Raw genomic sequence first — 17,988 nt, 5'->3', positions numbered from 1 at the left:
TGAACGAAGATATGTGAATGACCGTGCTTGACATCTGTGATTGTTGTTGGAGATGTCACAACAACGAGCGTACTACTGTGACAGAATGCGCAATTAAGCACCATTCGTTCGGTAAATAAACATTTCGATAATGCTCCTTTTCTTCTCTTCTAAACGATGATAATAAGACAATAAAAAACAGCATATAGTTTGGGGAGGAACTGCAAGAACAAGTGGAAAAACAGAGATAAGATTTGGCAAGAATGAAGGTCAGACCCCGCCAGGCATTCGCTCATCATCGAAACGAATCATAAGACAAACGTTTGTGTTTACGAAGAATTTACTCAACCACCTGAGAGATAATAACTGTGACTGTGACGCTAGTGAGCTAAGAGGTAGGCCGTCTGGGGCTATGTATTTGGCTATTTCTGTTTGTATTTGGCATATTTAGTTAATATATCATCAAGAATCCTTTGCGTCGTTAAATACTAAATAATGCTAGGATAAATGTTGCAACCGCAAGTGTAAGAGAGCCGTGGACATGGTTTGACGCTTCGTTGGGTAGATCGTTTGGTTCGGTTGTGCTTGTAACATTGTCGCCCACCAATGGCGAGATTGTGCCAGGCTCTGTAACAAGAATACCTTAATATTTAAAGAGATTGCTTTAATTGAAAATTGTTTAACATCTTACCTGATATATTGGGTTCTTCTATAGATCCATTTTCGCCAGAATAGGGCAATGAGGAAACGAACTCTCCATTGTCATACATTTTTAGATCTTCGTCGGATATTACATCGAATATCCATCCTAAATGTGGTGCCAAATTGGCGTAGAAAGCATTAATTGGACCATCAGAACAATGGGTGTCACTTGAGTTTTCCTTGGGAAGAATAGTTGAGAGGAGGCCGACCAGTTTATTTTCACAAACCAAACCAGTGCCTCTGTCTCCGTTATGGTGGTCAAGTGTACTGAGCGCCTGTAAATATGCGAAATGTTCAGATGCTGAAGCCCACGAGAAAATATTTGATCGCGAACTTACTTGACAGGTTAAACCCAGAGGGATCATGTATAGGGAACAGATGTCGTAATCTCTGACTAGGGAATATAAGTTGTGGCTTTGACATTTCTTTGCATCGAGCAATGGCAATTCCTCTGTTTGTATGTAATTGGGTACCGTCGATATTGACTGAAATTAAAAAAACAAGATGAAAGCATATTTAAATTCTGTTGTATTCTAATACTAATGATCTCAAATTTTCTGTGAAAACCAGAAGGTGGTAATGAGACGAGGTGTGCCGAGTCGATATATATATATATATATTTGTTTGGCCATATATATATGGACGAACCCTATTGAAATTGGAGATAATCGGTTAAAATTTAGATATATCTCCCATATATATCTTTGTCCGATTTGCCTTTTATTGTGCACCAAACGTCTAATATTTGCCCAAATGGGATGGAATTTGGCACATACGACCGAATTGAGTCTAGAAGGTAGTATGCCAAATTTGTGAAGATCGGTTCAGATATAGCTATAGTTCCCATATATGTTGTTCATCCGATTTATTGTATTTGTTACCCACAGCCGTAATATGCACACCGTAACAACGATATTCAGGGAAATATATCAGCTGAAAAGTACGTTTGCCAAATTTTATCGAGATCGGTTCAGATTTGGATATAGCTCCCATATATATCTTTATCTGATTTCAAATTAATTAATTCAAATTAAGTCCGAATTTAAAAGATACAAATGCTTCGGCATATTTAGTCCTTTGAATTTAAAATTATAATTATGATCATAGGGTGTATGATTGAATTCTCCCATAAAAACTTTTAATTGTTATGTGGATCTCAACTAAATTAGCAAAGTGGCGTAGGGTATCATAAAATCGGCCCCGTCCGACTTTAGGACTTTCTTTATGGGTTTTTTTTAATTCTATACATAAACATTTAAAGAGGTATGTGTGGCCAGTTCCTCTGAACCCAAGCAGATACCTAGGGTTAGGGGGAATGTCAAGAGTACGTCATATACTAACTATGGAACAAATATCTTCATTATTTTGGCAAATATCAGGATTTTAGGTAAATCGAAAAATGTGCGAAAAAGTAGGCGTGGCCACTTTTTCTTTGCATAAAACCAAATTCGGGGTAGAATGAACATTTAAAAAATATTCAAATCCGTCCAGCTATAGACAAAAAGTAGTCGTGGTCAGTTCCTCAGCCCCAAATAAATACTTAAATGCTTAGGTTTGGATGGAAAGTTAACAGTATCTCGTGTAATAATTTTCAAACCGATATCTTAATTATTTTAGCAAATATAAGGATTTTAGATAAATCGAAATAGTGGGCGTAATGTAGGCGTGGTCAGTATTTTTTCTTTAAACACATAACTCGGTAGTATGACTAACGTTTGTATAAAAAATTTTGCAAATCGGCCCAGCAAAACAAATGTTTTATAACCTCAAAAATGTCTTGAGACCTTCAAAATATCTCAAACCGGCAGGTTATATGGGGAATCAGTGTTAAAGGACTAGACTTAAATGTACTGAAATCATACAATGCCACATAGGAGCACATTTAGTCCACGAATATTAGGAGATAATATTATATGAGGGTAGATATAGCCCTAATTATGATAACAAATATATACCTTTTGTAACATCAATAATCCTAAGAATAATATCTGCTAAGTCTGAGAGACGCATATTACATTTGGTGGGCTCTATCGTAATTGAAAATAGAGAACGGAGAGGTACACGGAAATAATTTAATCGACAAAGATTTGTACTCTTTAAGATACTTTATAGGGTTTATAACTTTTATAAACCGATGACACCTTATTTATGGTAGTTAAATTCAATTTAGAAATTATTATCGATTCTGACGACGAAAACTCCAAAATTGAAAATTGAAAAATTGAAAGCATATATACATGTGTATATGCAACATGTCCTTCATTCACCATAAATTTGATTGTGCACTCTAAAAAAATGAGTAGAAACGAATACAACAATAAACCACAAAACAGGGAAAACAGCAATAAGCATGAGCACCACCAAATTTGTACATTGACTATTGTTGCAAGCCAACTTTGTTTATCAATGTTTAGGCTTTTTAAAGAGAAAAGCTAACCATTTACATTATTATATTAGGTTCTTAAAAATATGCATTACACGCTAATACTATGGGCCATTAACGCGGTCCGGGTTAGCTAGTACGATTATAAATATCTATCTTTCCTGACTAAAAATATGCATATAGCTTTCCAGCCCCAGGACGTTCACCATGCAATGAACAAAAATGACTGACACAACTGTATGGGGCTCATATCATAACGTGGACCTACTTCTTTCATATGGATACTTAAATCGCAGGTACCGTTATACGGGGGACCATGCGCAATACCGAATAATGACAGTAGGGGGTTGCGAAATTCTAAGTGCAGGGTATTCGGTAAGTAGATCAAAATCCCCAAAGGGGTTTGGGTTTTATTTTACTTCTTAAAGCATTTTTTTATATTTTTCAAACTAATTTTGACAAAAGTTTGTAATTTGGGTTTTTAGAAGAAAAAAAGCATCCTTCCAAAAAATGATAAGTATAGGCCACAGTTTTGGTATAACTCTCATATGAAGGTGTCCCCTGATTTCAGCTATTTCCTGGCTTATAAGGGGATAGAAACCCTATTCGCAGAAGATGTTCAATCTGGGTCAATGTTTTGGAGTAGCGTCCTTAAAAAGGTAACTTTTGATTTTGCCTATTTCAAGGGTCTTGACCATATTTTCCAATCGATTTGGCTTAAAATGTGTATTAAGGCTATTTTAGGGGTAGACAAAATTACAAAAATTTCAACATGGGTGCATATTTTGGTATAGGCCCCTATCACAATACCTCCCAGGTCCACCGATCTATAGTGCTTTTAACCGATTGGCGTCTTTATCGTCTTTGAATTTGACTAAGATCAAAGACATAGACATTATGGGGACTCTAACTCACGATTTAGCGGGTGTACCACTAATGGGTGCAAAAGAGTAATTATCTTCGACTATTCTGAAATCATTTTGCCTGCAATCGGAAATTCCAAGTTACAGCTCATTTGCTTAACTCTGTACAATGTACAATATTTAAAATTGAGCTGAACTCTTACATGACTATTTTAAACAGGTGATGTATACTTTTTAATAGATGTGCTAACTCTCAAATTAAAGCCTATATCTGAAAAATAAATCGACCGGTACGTGGATATGTATTGTAATTTTTGGCATGGGTATTCATTTCTATTTAGTTGGATCAATTTTTATAATACAAAATTGTGCCCCTGATAAGAGCCCGATCTGTGAATTATAATTCTTAAAAAAATAAGCATTAAAGACTAAAATTACCGGCAACGCGGACCGGGCCAGCTAGTATCATATATTTATCATAGTATTACAAAAAACAAGTAAAAAAAACATTAAGTTCGGCCGGGCCTAACTTTTAATACCCTCCACCTTTGGGTAAAAGAAACATTAGAAGAAATGTGGCAAAAACCATTAAAATGCCGAATATCGGGAGGTACCGTTATATGGGGGCTACACCAAAACGTGGACCTATAATTACAATGTTTCGCTACACGAACAAGGACCCATTATGACCCACAAATACCAATTTTTAGACAAATCGGTGAAAAAATGTGGCAAAAACCATCGATATACCGAATATCGGGAGGTACTGTTATATGGGGGCTATACCAAATCATGGACCCATACATGCAATGTTTCGCCACCGGAGCTGGAAACCATTATGACCCACATCTACCAATTTTTAGACAAATCCGTGAAAAAATGTGGCAAAAAAACTAAAATACCGAATATCGGGAGGTACCTTTATATGGGGGCTATACCACAACGTGGACCTATACATGCAATGTTTTGCCACACGCTCAGGGACCCGTTATGACCTACAAATACCAATTTCCAGACAAATCCGTGAAAAAATGTGGCATAAATCATCAAAATACCGAATACCGTTATACGGGGACTATACCAGAACGTAGACCGATATATCTCATTTTCAGACAGACGGACATCGTTAAATCGACTTAGAATTTTACGCTGATTATGAATATAACTTTATGGGGTCTAAGACGAATATTTAAGGATGTTACAAACGGAATGACAAAGTTAATATACCCTCCTTTCCAAGGTGGAGGGTATAAAAATGAGGTCATCGATTATTTCAAGTTTTTTTTTTTTATCAAAGAATAATTTTTACGGCTTGAACGCGTGAATATCCGTCAATATCAGAGATAATCGGATCTATTAAATCACAGATATTGTTACTTGATTTTTTGTTTCAATGCGGTCATAACTAGTTTACAGTTTTATTGGACATATCCATAAGTCATCGCGCTGCACTGTTTTTGAAGTGCCACATGTTCAAACAATGTAAAGTGAGACAACACGTCACCCGTCAAATTGTTGGAGCCTCAACAATGCAGTACAAACGTAAATGTTAAAAAGATGTGTGATGCAATACAAACATGCTTTAATCATGATACGTCAAAATTTAGTATAGAAAAATATATAGAAATATAGAAATGTTGTAGGCAAATTTCAATAGAATGCTGTCTTATTTTTTTTATTTTTATTAACTATAATCTAGTGCTGTAGAGTTAGAGTTAGTAACCAAGACCACCATAAATTTCGGTTTTGATTATTTACAGAACAATCGGTCGGCCATATATTAATTTGTGAATGTAATTTATGACGGGCGAATACTTTGTATTCTAAATTATTCTGTTTCAGTTTTATCTCTTCTATTTAATAAGAGAATATCACAGTTTTATATGGTGTGACATGCAACTGTCATCGCTCATGTCAAAAATGCATCATCCATTTGTTCTCATTAACTTTGCTGTTGTCTTCTTATCGCGCCTTTAATGACGTCGCAACTAAATAGTGCAACAAAGCTTCTACAAACACATGAAATAGCGATGACGTCTGTTTGTGAATTTACATTTTCTACTTAAAAAGAATTTCCCAAGCCACTTATTTTCCTTCCATAAAGGAAGGAATGTAATGAAGAAATGTGCAAATCTCCAATCAAACTAAATCAACATTTCTAAAACACCAAAACTTACTTCGTCTAAATGTTCCCGTTGCTAGTCATATTTCGGAATATGCTATAGGTTTGTTTTTGGCAGCTTCCTTTGGAGTTTCAATCCCTACTACGATTTATCATTTTGGAGGGAATACGCCCAAAATTATTTTCAAGTAAAAATTCACATTATGCTGCGACATATCTATGACACGAAAATATAATTCACAACCGTTTAGGTACATCCTTCTAATTTGGAAGAAATTTCGAAATCCAAACAACTTTTCTTCAACAAAGATTTTGGGTTCACATTCTATATATTAGTTTCTTAACGGTAAGAAAATAAGCAAATAATTACTCAAAGAATAAGGAAATACAATTCAAAGGATTCCGAAAAGTCACAAAACCAAGTGGAGTGTCAAAACTTTGTGAAGTATGTCCAAGTATATTTTAGAGATAAAATATATTTTGTGTACATGCAAGTTCTCCTTTGACAGTGTTCGGGGAGCTTATTTATATCGAAATACTTTCATTCATCCTATAGATTAAGTTATTTATTTTGTTGTTGCAAAATAGTCTGGCTTAATCCCATTATTGTTGTTATTATAAAAGCAGGGGGCAAGGCAGGGAATACCTAGGTTTCGAAAAGAGCCACCAATCCTCGTCAGTTCCCTTCTTTTTATCTGGGATATTCTCTCTCTATGCTGAAGCCTACTACCAATGAACACTTTTCGTAAAGAAAGTAAACTGATAATTTGTATTATATTGCCGCCTAAAGGTATGCTATGCATCATTTGATTCGTTTGACTATTGGGGTTTTGCAGTGCATTACAGAATAAATGTTTTAAAAATCCTCAGTTTTTTGGCCTGGAAAGTGATAAGTACTATTCAGTGAGTTATTCCTCAGTTATCTCTTTGAAATAATTATTTAATATTAAATTGGTATTTGTTTTAATGTAACTTAATTCCACGAAACTGGAGACTTAAGACATATTACAACAATTTTCTTGGTATGCAAGGCATTTTAAGGCATTTAATTGATATACATTCCGAATTTCTGCATTTTGGTGTTGCAACCATAGCAGTGTTGCAATTAGTATTCAACTTCCCCACTATGGTAAAATGTTTTGTATGACAGTATCATGGTAGAAAAATACAGGTAAATGCATCAACGCTTGGGAGCATTGATATGTCAAAATTATTTATATGTTTTCTAATACAACGTCGTGTGGAGGTTATTTTAATGCGTGTTTTTCAACGATTTTTACAAATTTAAATAACTTTTCATTCAACATTTTCAATTCCAAAATTGGTTTGACAGTTCATTGTCCCAGCAGCTGCGTCGATGCGTCTACCTATATTCTTCTACCATGGACAGTATTATTGAAATACGCAAAAAATCTGACAACTAATAACGTTATAAAAATTGGTAATTTTTAAAAGCCTGTTCCGCAAACTTATTTTTCTATGAAAAAATTAAATGAAATCAATTGAAGATTTGATTGTCTGGGTAGCAATTTTTTGTCTGCCTTGAACAAAGGTTCTGTGAACTGGCTATAAAATTCACTCAATTGTAATATTTTCAACCGTAATATTTTTGATTCATTCACTCCTATTTTCAACACACAAAAAAAAGAAATTGTCAATGTTGAAAATATTCAACTTTGAAATATTGTGCGCACGACGTATTTGGTTAATATTCATATAAATACATGTGTTTTGCTTGTGTGGTGAAAAACGTCGACCGAATACGTCGAATTTTAGGTAACGCTGTAAACCTTGACAATTCCTATAACAAAATCTGACTTAAGTTTGTCTTAAGTCTCCAGTTTCGTGGACATAAAAGCATTTTCTTCGTCTTAATTTCAACAGATGTTACGATATGTTTAACTATTTTATTAGGGTACATCATTTATTTGTGGGGAGAGTAACAAATAAAAAGTAGTCCTTTTCCTCTATTGAACTATTACCTTGACTGCTTCTATCCTTTCAAACCTATCCTTTTAATTTGAAATCGATTGAAATATATATTTTTTTAAATTCTTAAAATGAGCAGCTTGAAAGATGATGCACATATCCTTGCTATCAATTTGAGAAGCGAAAATAATGTAATTTTTAATGCAGATAACTTCTACCGCACAAATTGTCATGTGGCTAGATTCTTGTTCTTTGAAATTGAAAATATTTATAAATTATTTTCATGGAATTAATATAGGGTCCTTGGTTTATAAAAGCCAATATTCTCACTTGAGGTGACGATAAATTGCAACTTGGCATCTTTGCACAGCATATCACTCTCCGAATCCTGTGTATGTATCACCACCTTCAAGTCCCAAAAATTATTAATTTTCAATTTGTCTAATTCAATCCCTTATAACACTTTAAAACACAAAATCTATAATTAACAACAAAAACTTTGATTTAGACTGTCGTCGCGCTAAGGGCATGTATGATAATACGATAGCAAATGTAAAAGATGAACACCATTCCATTTTTTTTTTTTTTTTTTTTTTTTTTTTTTTTTTGATGCACTATGCTGTTTTTCTTTCGTAGTCACGTTCGTATCGGTTTTCCGCCGGCTAAATGATTGTTTAATCATGGAACAAAATCCTTATAATGGTCAGCTTTATATTTCTCATTGCTCTGAATGTATAATACGCTCAGAAAGAAATGTTCTTAGAATAAAAAGCCGTTGAAGCCCCCCTCACCTCCCCTTATATATGTAGTTAGAATCAGTTTCTACTCACATTTCTTATATAATAATTGGCCACACATGGTCCTTCAAAGTTAGCAGCATCATCCAGTGTTATCCAACTCATGTCGGCCCGCACATCCAGAGGCAATGTTTTACTCAGGCGAAGTAAAGACAAGTCATTCTCGCCGGTTGTGTAGTTGAAATCCTTTGCCACCAACACATCTGTAACACCGACTATTAGCTCGTCGTAAAATTCCGTCGAACTGCCTGCTATCACTCGCAGTGCAGATGCTGGCAGAGGAACCGCAGGACTGTTAGGAGAGAATTTGTAATGAACACACCGAGCCGTCGTCACAATAATACGACTTTGAATTATTTCACCGTTGCACAAATGTACCGGCGGTCCTTTGGGATGCAGGTTCACATGGAGCGACACCTGATACGATGGCTGGTCACAGTTGACAATTGTGGCAAATATTGTAACCGAAATTATGAAAACTTGTAGGATGTACATTTTAACTTTCGCTTTTCTTAACGGAACTATTGGAAATGTTCGTTACACTTTAAATTCGATGTTTGATGGCGTCCTTGATCTTAGAAACGTTTGCAATCCACGAAGCTGGGTAATTAAATGAGCGTCTACCGCGTAGCAGATACGTATAATATACGACACCTGTGCCTAATGCGCACCGATTTGTATTCGGCAGAAATTCAAGTTGATTCGGCGAAGTGTTTTTCACTTCTGTGTTATCACCTATGGAGTTGATAATCTTACGGCGTTACCGTTCCATCTGATAAACCTGTCATCTCCCTAGATATTCGTTTTGGTTTACACTTGTTTTTTTTTTATTTTCTGTTCGTGTTTTTGCTTTTTTTGTTTTGTTAACACAACATGCTGCACATATGTGGACACTAGTGATGCTCGAATATAATTTAAAATATTAATAAATATTCAAGTATAGGAAAGAGCCGTTAGCTCTTGGAAAAGTATAGCAAAGGAATATTCATCCTCCCAGGAATTTTTGAATATTTACTAGCATGTATATTTTGTTTGGAACTGATTTGTTTTCAGTATATTTTTTCGGCAATTAAAGCAAAAAAGCCAAAACTCATTTAGCAATCACATGAAAAAAATATTAACAACCAGGGTCTGGGTTCTTGTTCTCTGCCATTACATGGAGGGTATATTAGCTTTGTGATTCCGTTTGTAACTCCTCGAAATATTCATGAGTGACAAAGTATATATATATTATTTATTATTTTTTTTTTATTGACATATTAATGTTCGCAAATGTTGATGCATCTACCTGTATTCTTTTGCCATGGAAAGGACATAAATAAAAAAATTAACCATATGACAGGACGAGATTAACTCTGCATTTGTACCATGGATTTACTTTTGTTTCTAAGATTTTAAAAAAATGAGGAATTTACTTTTGTTTCTAAAATTTTAAAGAAATGAGGAAAAACAGTCAGTCGCTTTGTTTTTATAACCTACGCCACATAGTGGTGCATTTGTTTGTTACATGGAGAAGGAAGCGAGTTAGACCCATAGTTACTTTTGAGGACCTATAGAATCACTTTCTGAGTCAATTTATGCATGTCAGTCCGGCTGTCCATATATTTTTGTGAACAAAATGCAGGTCGCATTTATAATCCGTTGGAGATGAAATATAAATCAATTGTTGTTCGTTGGTAATGGAATCAGTTGAAAACGGTTGGACCGATTTTTATAATTTTTGTACAAACGTTCGTCATATTGACCACGCCTACTTTTACGCCCACTATCTACAAATAAAATATTATATTTGCCAGATAAAGAAGATATCGGTTTGAAAATTATTACACGAGATACTGTTGACTTTCCCTCCAACCCTAGGGCTTTTTTGGGGGCTGAGGAACTGACCACGCATACTTCCAATCTATCTATATATATAAAATAAAGTTGTGTTAGTTATTACGCTTATAACTCAAGAACCGCTGATCTGATTTTAACGATTCATACAAATTCGGAATTGTCTTCTGGCAGAAAAGTATACAATCCAAAAAATCGCGTAAAAATGTGACATTTTTCATTTTGACTTTTGAGGTGTACAATAGTACTGTTTTATTTTGCATGATTTTTTCCATTTTGACTTACTATTTTGGAATGTACATTTGTAGTGTTTTTTTTTTTTTTTTTTTTTTTTGAGTTCTAATATGATGTGTAGTCTCTTTGGGTAGTATAAAGCGACGAAAATTTTAGAGCGGCGGACCTAAATAGATGATGTCAAAATAATTTAACGTGGTCAAACCAAAGTTAAAAGATAATTACTTTTTTCAAAATTGCTAAAAATCAAAAAAAGAGCCTATTGCATTGCAAATAGTCTAAAATCGGGAAAAAAGAGAACATTTTTCAATGGAATCAAATTTCAAAATTATAGTAAGGATCTTTAAACATTCGCTGTAAAAAACCAGCGAACAAGCTATTTTTTTTTTCAATTTGTTTATTAGTTACTATGCTTAAAACTCAAGAACATTTTGACGGATTTTCACAATTCATACAACTTCGGAATGGAATCTTGGCAAAAAAATTACGTAAAATGTGCCAATAAAAATATAAATGAAAAAATCTTTTTGGCGTGAAATTTTTTCAATGTAAAAACTATTTAGAATTGTACATTTTTTATTGTTTTGAATTCTGAATGAATAATATCAAAAATGAAATAGTACGCAATACGCGAACTTTCATGTCTGAAGTTGGCATTTAGCTTTCAACTCCAGGATCTAAATCGTGCTTCAGCTGGAAGATGCGAACACATTTAAACCAACAAAAATAAACGTCAAAACGTTATGGGATTCATTTCAACACCTACCTACTTCGTTCACATGACAATAATCCGTCCATTGAGAACTCAATATGCAAAATTCATTGGGACTGCAATCAGTGAAATACCGAATATAAAGTGCGCAAAAATGAAGAAGGAAAAGGATTTCTATTCCTTAAGAAATTCTTCCTAAACTTTAACGATACATTAAATCGCTTTTGCAGTTTATGATGTGGGTCATAACCCCGGATAAGGATATAACCCGATTTCAAGTATATCTTACATTTTAACCAGATTTTCACACAAATTTCGGCAAATGTTGGTAATTTGGGAAGAAACCATCCTTGCAAAAACTGATCACGTTTTGTATAACCATCATATGATTTAAGGAACCGGTCATTTGTTTAATCGTCCTTGAATTATACTATGATAAAATATATGGACATTATGGTCTCCAACGCGCAATTTCAATGACAAATATTACATATTACTTTAAAAACAAGTAAAAAAATTAAATTCGGCCGAGCAGAACTATTATTATCATCCACCTTAGGGTAAAGGAAACTTTTTGATATAAAAGTATCTGAATTCAAGCGTGTTTCACTTTAAACTTCATATACCAGAAAGACTGTTTGGATAATGCAGTTAACTTATTAAAAAGCCATAAAGTGAATGAGGCCGTTATATGGGGCCATACCAAAAAGGGGACCTCTGTGGACAATTTTATACTTCAAGGATTGTCATCTATCAAACCTCCTAAAATGCCAAATTTGAAACAATTGTGTGCGTAAATGGGACTAGGATTATCAACATACCCAATATCGGTAGGTATCGTTATATGTGTTAGCCAAATCCGAGAAGAAATGTGGCAAAAATCATCAAAATACCGAATTTCGAGAGATACCGTAATATGGGGACTATACCAAAACGTGGACCGATAGATCTCATTTTCAATACCAACCATTCTATACACAATACAAATTGTTCTGTTAAATTTTGATGCTCTACGTTAAATAATGTAGGCTGTATCGTAATTTAAACAAACAGACATACAGATGGACAAATCGACTTAGAATTTTATGCTGATTATGAATATATATATGTACAGGGTTGCCCATATTCGAAGGACCCATCTGGCAACGCCATAACTTTTGACAGAAATGTCACATCGCTTAATGACATACCGCGTTTGAAGCGTCAGTCCAAGCAGATTTTTACAATGAACCAATACACGCCTCGCGAGCGCTCTGAAATTTACATTCAACAGAAGAAATCAATTGTGAAAACTCAACGTGCTTTTAAAACATTAAAAAATGTGAGAAGTGCGCCTTCTAAGAACACCATTAATCGTTTATACGAAAAATTTTCGACTGGTAAGGCTCTTTCTAATCCGAAGAGGCCATATAAAAGTCGACCAAGGCGATCGGCCGGGAATGTCGCTGCTGTACGAGCCAGTGTTGAGAGGTCCCCAAGAACATCCCAAAAACGCCGTTCTCAGCAGTTGGGCATGGCTCGGTCCACTTTACAACGGATTATTCGCATTGATTTGCATTTGTTCCCGTACAAAATTCAATTGACGCAAAGGATGTTACCTGCGGACAAGGCTCGTCGATTGGAATGGGCCAAATTGCCCAAAGGTCCGTCGAATATGGGCAACCCTGTATATGTATATTTTATGGGGTCCATGACGAACACTTAGGGATTTTATGGAATGAAAAAATTAATAGAACCTCCTTTCCAAGGTGGACGATATAATAAGCATTAGAGACTAAAATTACGGGCGGCAACGCTGACCTGGCCAGCTAGTATATATATATATATATATATATATATATATATATATATATATATATATACATATATATCAACTCGGTCCGATCTATTGCTCCCATAAATATTTGTTAATATAATCCTAACCGAAGTCATATTATGCACTATACACTTTATACTCGATCTCGATATACTCGATCTTGTAATTTTTCAAATAAAATTTATTTTTATAATTAAAATTTTTATGTATTTTATCAAACATACATATATCTTATTTTACAATCAATCTATTATTTTTTTCGTATTCCTTGCCACGAAAAAACATTTGTATTTTCCATATCTTAGGAAAACGAATTTTATTTATCTTTTCTTGTGCTTAAACGTATAAAAATAGAGTTTAAACCCTCCATCTTAAGAAATCCTTATTGGTGTTGTTAGTTCTTGTGTAGTCCTCGAAGAACTTTAATATTGTAGTTAACCTCAACCTTAAAATAACTGGCTGAAAAATGTTTCCAACATCTTCACAATGCCTGATAAATGGATCCTGTATGAAACGATTTCTGCAATGAAATTAAGGCCAATTCGATCAAAAATTCGGGATGACAATCTTTTACCAGTATCTTCTAGTAGTTGGTAAGTTCGGCCGGGAAAATTTTCCAACAAATAAAATCCATTATAAATTCTGTTAAAATCTTAAAAATCGGAAGGTGCCGATACATACGGGGGATATACGATATTGTGGACCTATATAGACAAATCTATGTTTGGGGGTACCGGTGTAGGGGGGATATACGATATTGTGGACCTATATAGACAATTCTCTTTCAGGGGGTAAAACACCCACAAGCAACTCCTTGTATGGAATTTGAGACAAATCATTTGGAAAATGTGGCAAAATCATCAAAATACCGAATACCGGGGGTACCGTCATATGGGGCTATACGATATCGTGGACCTATTTACAAAATTTTCTTTCAGGGGGTAAAATACCCAAAATGAACCCCTTGTGTGGAATGCAGACAATTCCGTTGAAAAATGTGGCTAAAATCATCAAAATACCGAATATCGGGGGGGGGGGGTGGTGTACAGTTATATGGGGGCTATACGATATCGTGGACCTATATAGACAATTCTCTTTCAGGGGGTAAAGTACCCACAAGGAACTCCTGTAGAATTTCAGACAATTCCCTTAAAAATGTGGCTAAAGTCATCAAAATACCGAATATCGGGGGTACCGTTATATGGGAGCTATACGATAGCTCCCAACGGGGGTACCGTTGAAAAATCTGGCTAAAATCATCAAAATACCGAATATCGGTGGGACATTTTTCTTTCAGGGGGTAATGTACTCAGAAGGAACTGTGGTTAAGAGCATAAAAATACCGAATATCGGAGGGTGCCGTTATATGTGGGGCAACATTTTAGCTTCCTATCTTAATTCGTTTTGACTGTAGCGTGATTACAACAGACGGACAGACAGGGTTAAATCGTTTTAGAATTTTACCCTTATCAAGAATATAAATGTAAATGATTATTTGGATAAGTTATAAACGAAATGACGAACTTAATATACCCTCCAAAAACAGTAAGGAAAGGTCAAAAGTCGGGTGGGGCGGTGGATTCCCTACAACACTATATATCCATATATATCAACTCGGTCCGGTATATCTATTGCTCCCATAAATATTTGTTAATATAATCCTAACCGAAGTCATATTATGCACTATACCATTCCATTATACCATTAAATTCCCAATACATCCTTTTTTGTTACGGGAGCACTACTAAATACGGATAGTGTTGTAGGGAATCCACCGCCCCGCCCGACTTTTGACCTTTCCTTACTGTTTTTGGAGGGTATATTAAGTTCGTCATTTCGTACATAGGTCCACGATATCGTATAGCCCCATATACACCTTGTGGGTGTTTTACCCCCTGAAAGAGAATTGTCTATATAGATCCACAATAACGTATATCCCCCCTACACCGGTACCCCCGATATTTGGTATTTTTATGATTTTAACCACATTTTTCAATGGAATTGTCTGAAATTTTACACAAGGAGTTTCTTGTGAGTACTTTACCCCCTGAAAGAGAATTGTTTATATAGGTCCATGTATCGTATAGCCCCGATATTCGGTATTTCGATGACTTTAGCCACATTTTTCAATGGAATTGTCTAAAATTCTACACAAGGAGTTCTTTGTGAGCACTTTACCCCCAAACATAGATTTGTCTATATAGGTCCACAATATCGTATATCCCCCGTATGTATCGGCACCTTCCGATTTTTAAGATTTTAATAGAATTTATAATGGATTTTATTTGTTGGAAAATTTTCCCGGCCGAACTTACCAACTACTAGAAGATACTGGTAAAAGATTGTCATCCCGAATTTTTGATCGAATTGGCCTTAATTTCATTGCAGAAAATTGTCGTAAGATGTCGTTTCATACAGCATCCATATATCAGGCATTGTGAAGATGTTGAAAACATTTTTCAGCCAGTTATTTTAAGGTTGAGGTTAACTACAATATTAAAGTTCTTCGAGGACTACACAAGAACTAACAACACCAATAAGGATTTCTTAAGATGGAGGGTTTAAACTCTATTTTTATACGTTTAAGCACAAGAAAAGATAAATAAAATTCGTTTTCCTAAGATATGGAAAATACAAATGTTTTTTCGTGGCAAGGAATACGAAAAAAATAATAGATTGATTGTAAAATAAGATATATGTATGTTTGATAAAATACATAACAATTTTAATTATAAAAATAAATTTTATTTGAAAAATTACAAGATCGAGTACTTCTGAAAAGGACTACTATATTCAATTTTCGGCGATTTCGGTGTAACATACTTTTGTAATATTTCCAATGCATTATTTCCATGTCGTAGGCCATATATTGCCTGATCAAGACATTAAACGGCAATATGCAGTTTGTTCTATATTTATAGTTTTATGCGCGGTAGAATTAACAAGGTAAAGTCATGCAATCATATGTTTGAAATTTTTTAAAAATTATTCATCTGACAACATCTCATTTTCAAAATGTATGTTTACAAATCCATTGTGCACACACAAATCTTTTTGAAATGGCTTTACCTCCTTAACTTTATCATGGTTTTATAATTTACCGATTTCATTACACTACAACATTTCCAAAATTCTATTTAATTTTTAAATGATCTTCACTAATAGCTCCTCTATTATTTTTACAACAATCAGCACTAATGTACAAATATTTAAAATAGTTATGATTCCGTCGTCTCATGGTTAAGTTAATTTGTATTGAATAGTAAATATTTTTTTGTTAGAATTTAACAATGTTAATAAAAATCGCAATAAAATGATGACAAATAGCTGAATGATATTGCAATACACAAAACAATCTCTTTTTATAGTCCATTTAAAGACAGACGAAGACGAGCAAATAATTTTATTACACGAAAGAGTTTTTTACAAACTATAACAGTTTATTTCCAATAATTAGACAATTGTTTACGTGGCGAAATTTGCCTTGATTTGGAAATAATTAGATTTAAACCGATATCTTCATTTAGATAAATCGAAATAGTTTGCGTAAAAGTAGGCGTTGTCAATATGTTATTCTTTAAAAACCTAACTCTAAAAACCTATGACGAACGTTTGTACAAAAAATTATGCAAATCGGTTCGGCCGTTCTCAACTGATTCCATTACCAACGAACAACAATTGATTTTTAAATAAATAGATATATATTCTGGATCAGCATAAAGTTCTAAGACGATCTTGAGATGCCCGTCTGTCTGTCTGTCTGTTGTTAATAGAAGGCTAAAATTTTGCATACATGCATAGTTTACAAGTAGGTAGGTTAAGTTCGTAAACGAGACATGTCGGTCCACGTTTTCGTATAGCTCCCATATATCGGTACCTTCCGAGGTCCACGTCTTCGTATAGCCCCCATATGACGGTTCCTCCCAATACTCGGTATGAAATTAAAGTTTGTAATGGCTTGTACAGCCTATGACAAAAAAAATCGAATGTAGGTTCACGTTTTCGTATATCCCCCATATAACGGTACATCCCGACATTCGACATTATTCGCCGGAATTGTTTGAGATGTCGTATTTGAAGTTCGTAATGGGCACTACAGCCTATGACAAAAAAAATTCAAGCAGGTCCGCGTCTTCGTATAGTCTCCATATAACAGTTTTCATTTAAATGGTTGGTTCCGGAAGTTTTTTGAAAATTTTCAAGTTCCTTCCAAATGGTGGAGGGTAATAAAAGTTCGGTCCGGTCAATCTTAGCTGCTTTTTTCCTTGTTTTTTTTTTAACTTCTGAACATTTTGTTAGAAATTCCAATTTTTTGTCTGTTGGGACATTTCCTTTGTCAAAATCGGTTTCGAAGGGCGTTGCTGGCTACGTCGATGCGACAAACATATCTCCATATATGCGATTCTTTACATTTTTTTTTGCATATTTATAACATAAATTGTCCGATATCTGTTGTTGAAATACTGCGATTAGAGTTCAGATCCTAAAGACCATGCCATAAATATGTTTGGAAAACTATGATGCCATGCTATAGGTAAATATGTATGTTATTGTATGTGACGAGATAATACATTGTTGTTTGTTTTGGCCAAGCATTGTTATTCGTTATTTACTT

The 17,988-nt window shown here is 34.5% G+C and overlaps 1 protein-coding gene across 1 annotated transcript; it reads right to left on the bottom strand.

Annotated features, from left to right (window-relative positions):
* Positions 1-359: 359 nt before the first annotated feature.
* LOC101891571 (uncharacterized) lies at positions 360-9,520 on the bottom strand. The gene is made up of 4 exons (XM_005177995.4): positions 8,809-9,520; positions 1,020-1,166; positions 671-956; positions 360-606 (listed from the first exon to the last, which is right to left on the bottom strand). The coding sequence occupies exons 1-4, from the start codon at positions 9,268-9,270 to the stop codon at positions 461-463; spliced, it is 1,041 nt and encodes a 346-aa protein (XP_005178052.1). The 5' UTR covers positions 9,271-9,520; the 3' UTR covers positions 360-460.
* Between the last annotated feature and the right edge of the window lie 8,468 nt (positions 9,521-17,988).

Source organism: Musca domestica, unplaced genomic scaffold, assembly GCF_030504385.1.
Source record: "Musca domestica strain aabys unplaced genomic scaffold, Musca_domestica.polishedcontigs.V.1.1 5, whole genome shotgun sequence".
Lineage (NCBI taxonomy): Eukaryota > Metazoa > Arthropoda > Insecta > Diptera > Muscidae > Musca > Musca domestica.
The sequence above is the reverse complement of the archived record's forward strand: the minus strand, read 5'-3'. Positions and strand labels throughout refer to the sequence as shown.

What these genes read in the sequence shown, in the direction of transcription:
- LOC101891571 (XM_005177995.4), bottom strand. Translation starts at nt 9,270, where the DNA reads ATGTACATCCTACAAGTTTTCATAATTTCGGTTACAATATTTGCCACA. An exon ending in CCAATTATTATATAAGAAAT is followed by an intron (nt 1,167 to 8,808) that starts GTGAGTAGAAAC and finishes TTTTAATTTCAG; the next exon opens with TCAATATCGACGGTACCCAA. An exon ending in CTCTGGGTTTAACCTGTCAA is followed by an intron (nt 957 to 1,019) that starts GTAAGTTCGCGA and finishes GCATATTTACAG; the next exon opens with GCGCTCAGTACACTTGACCA.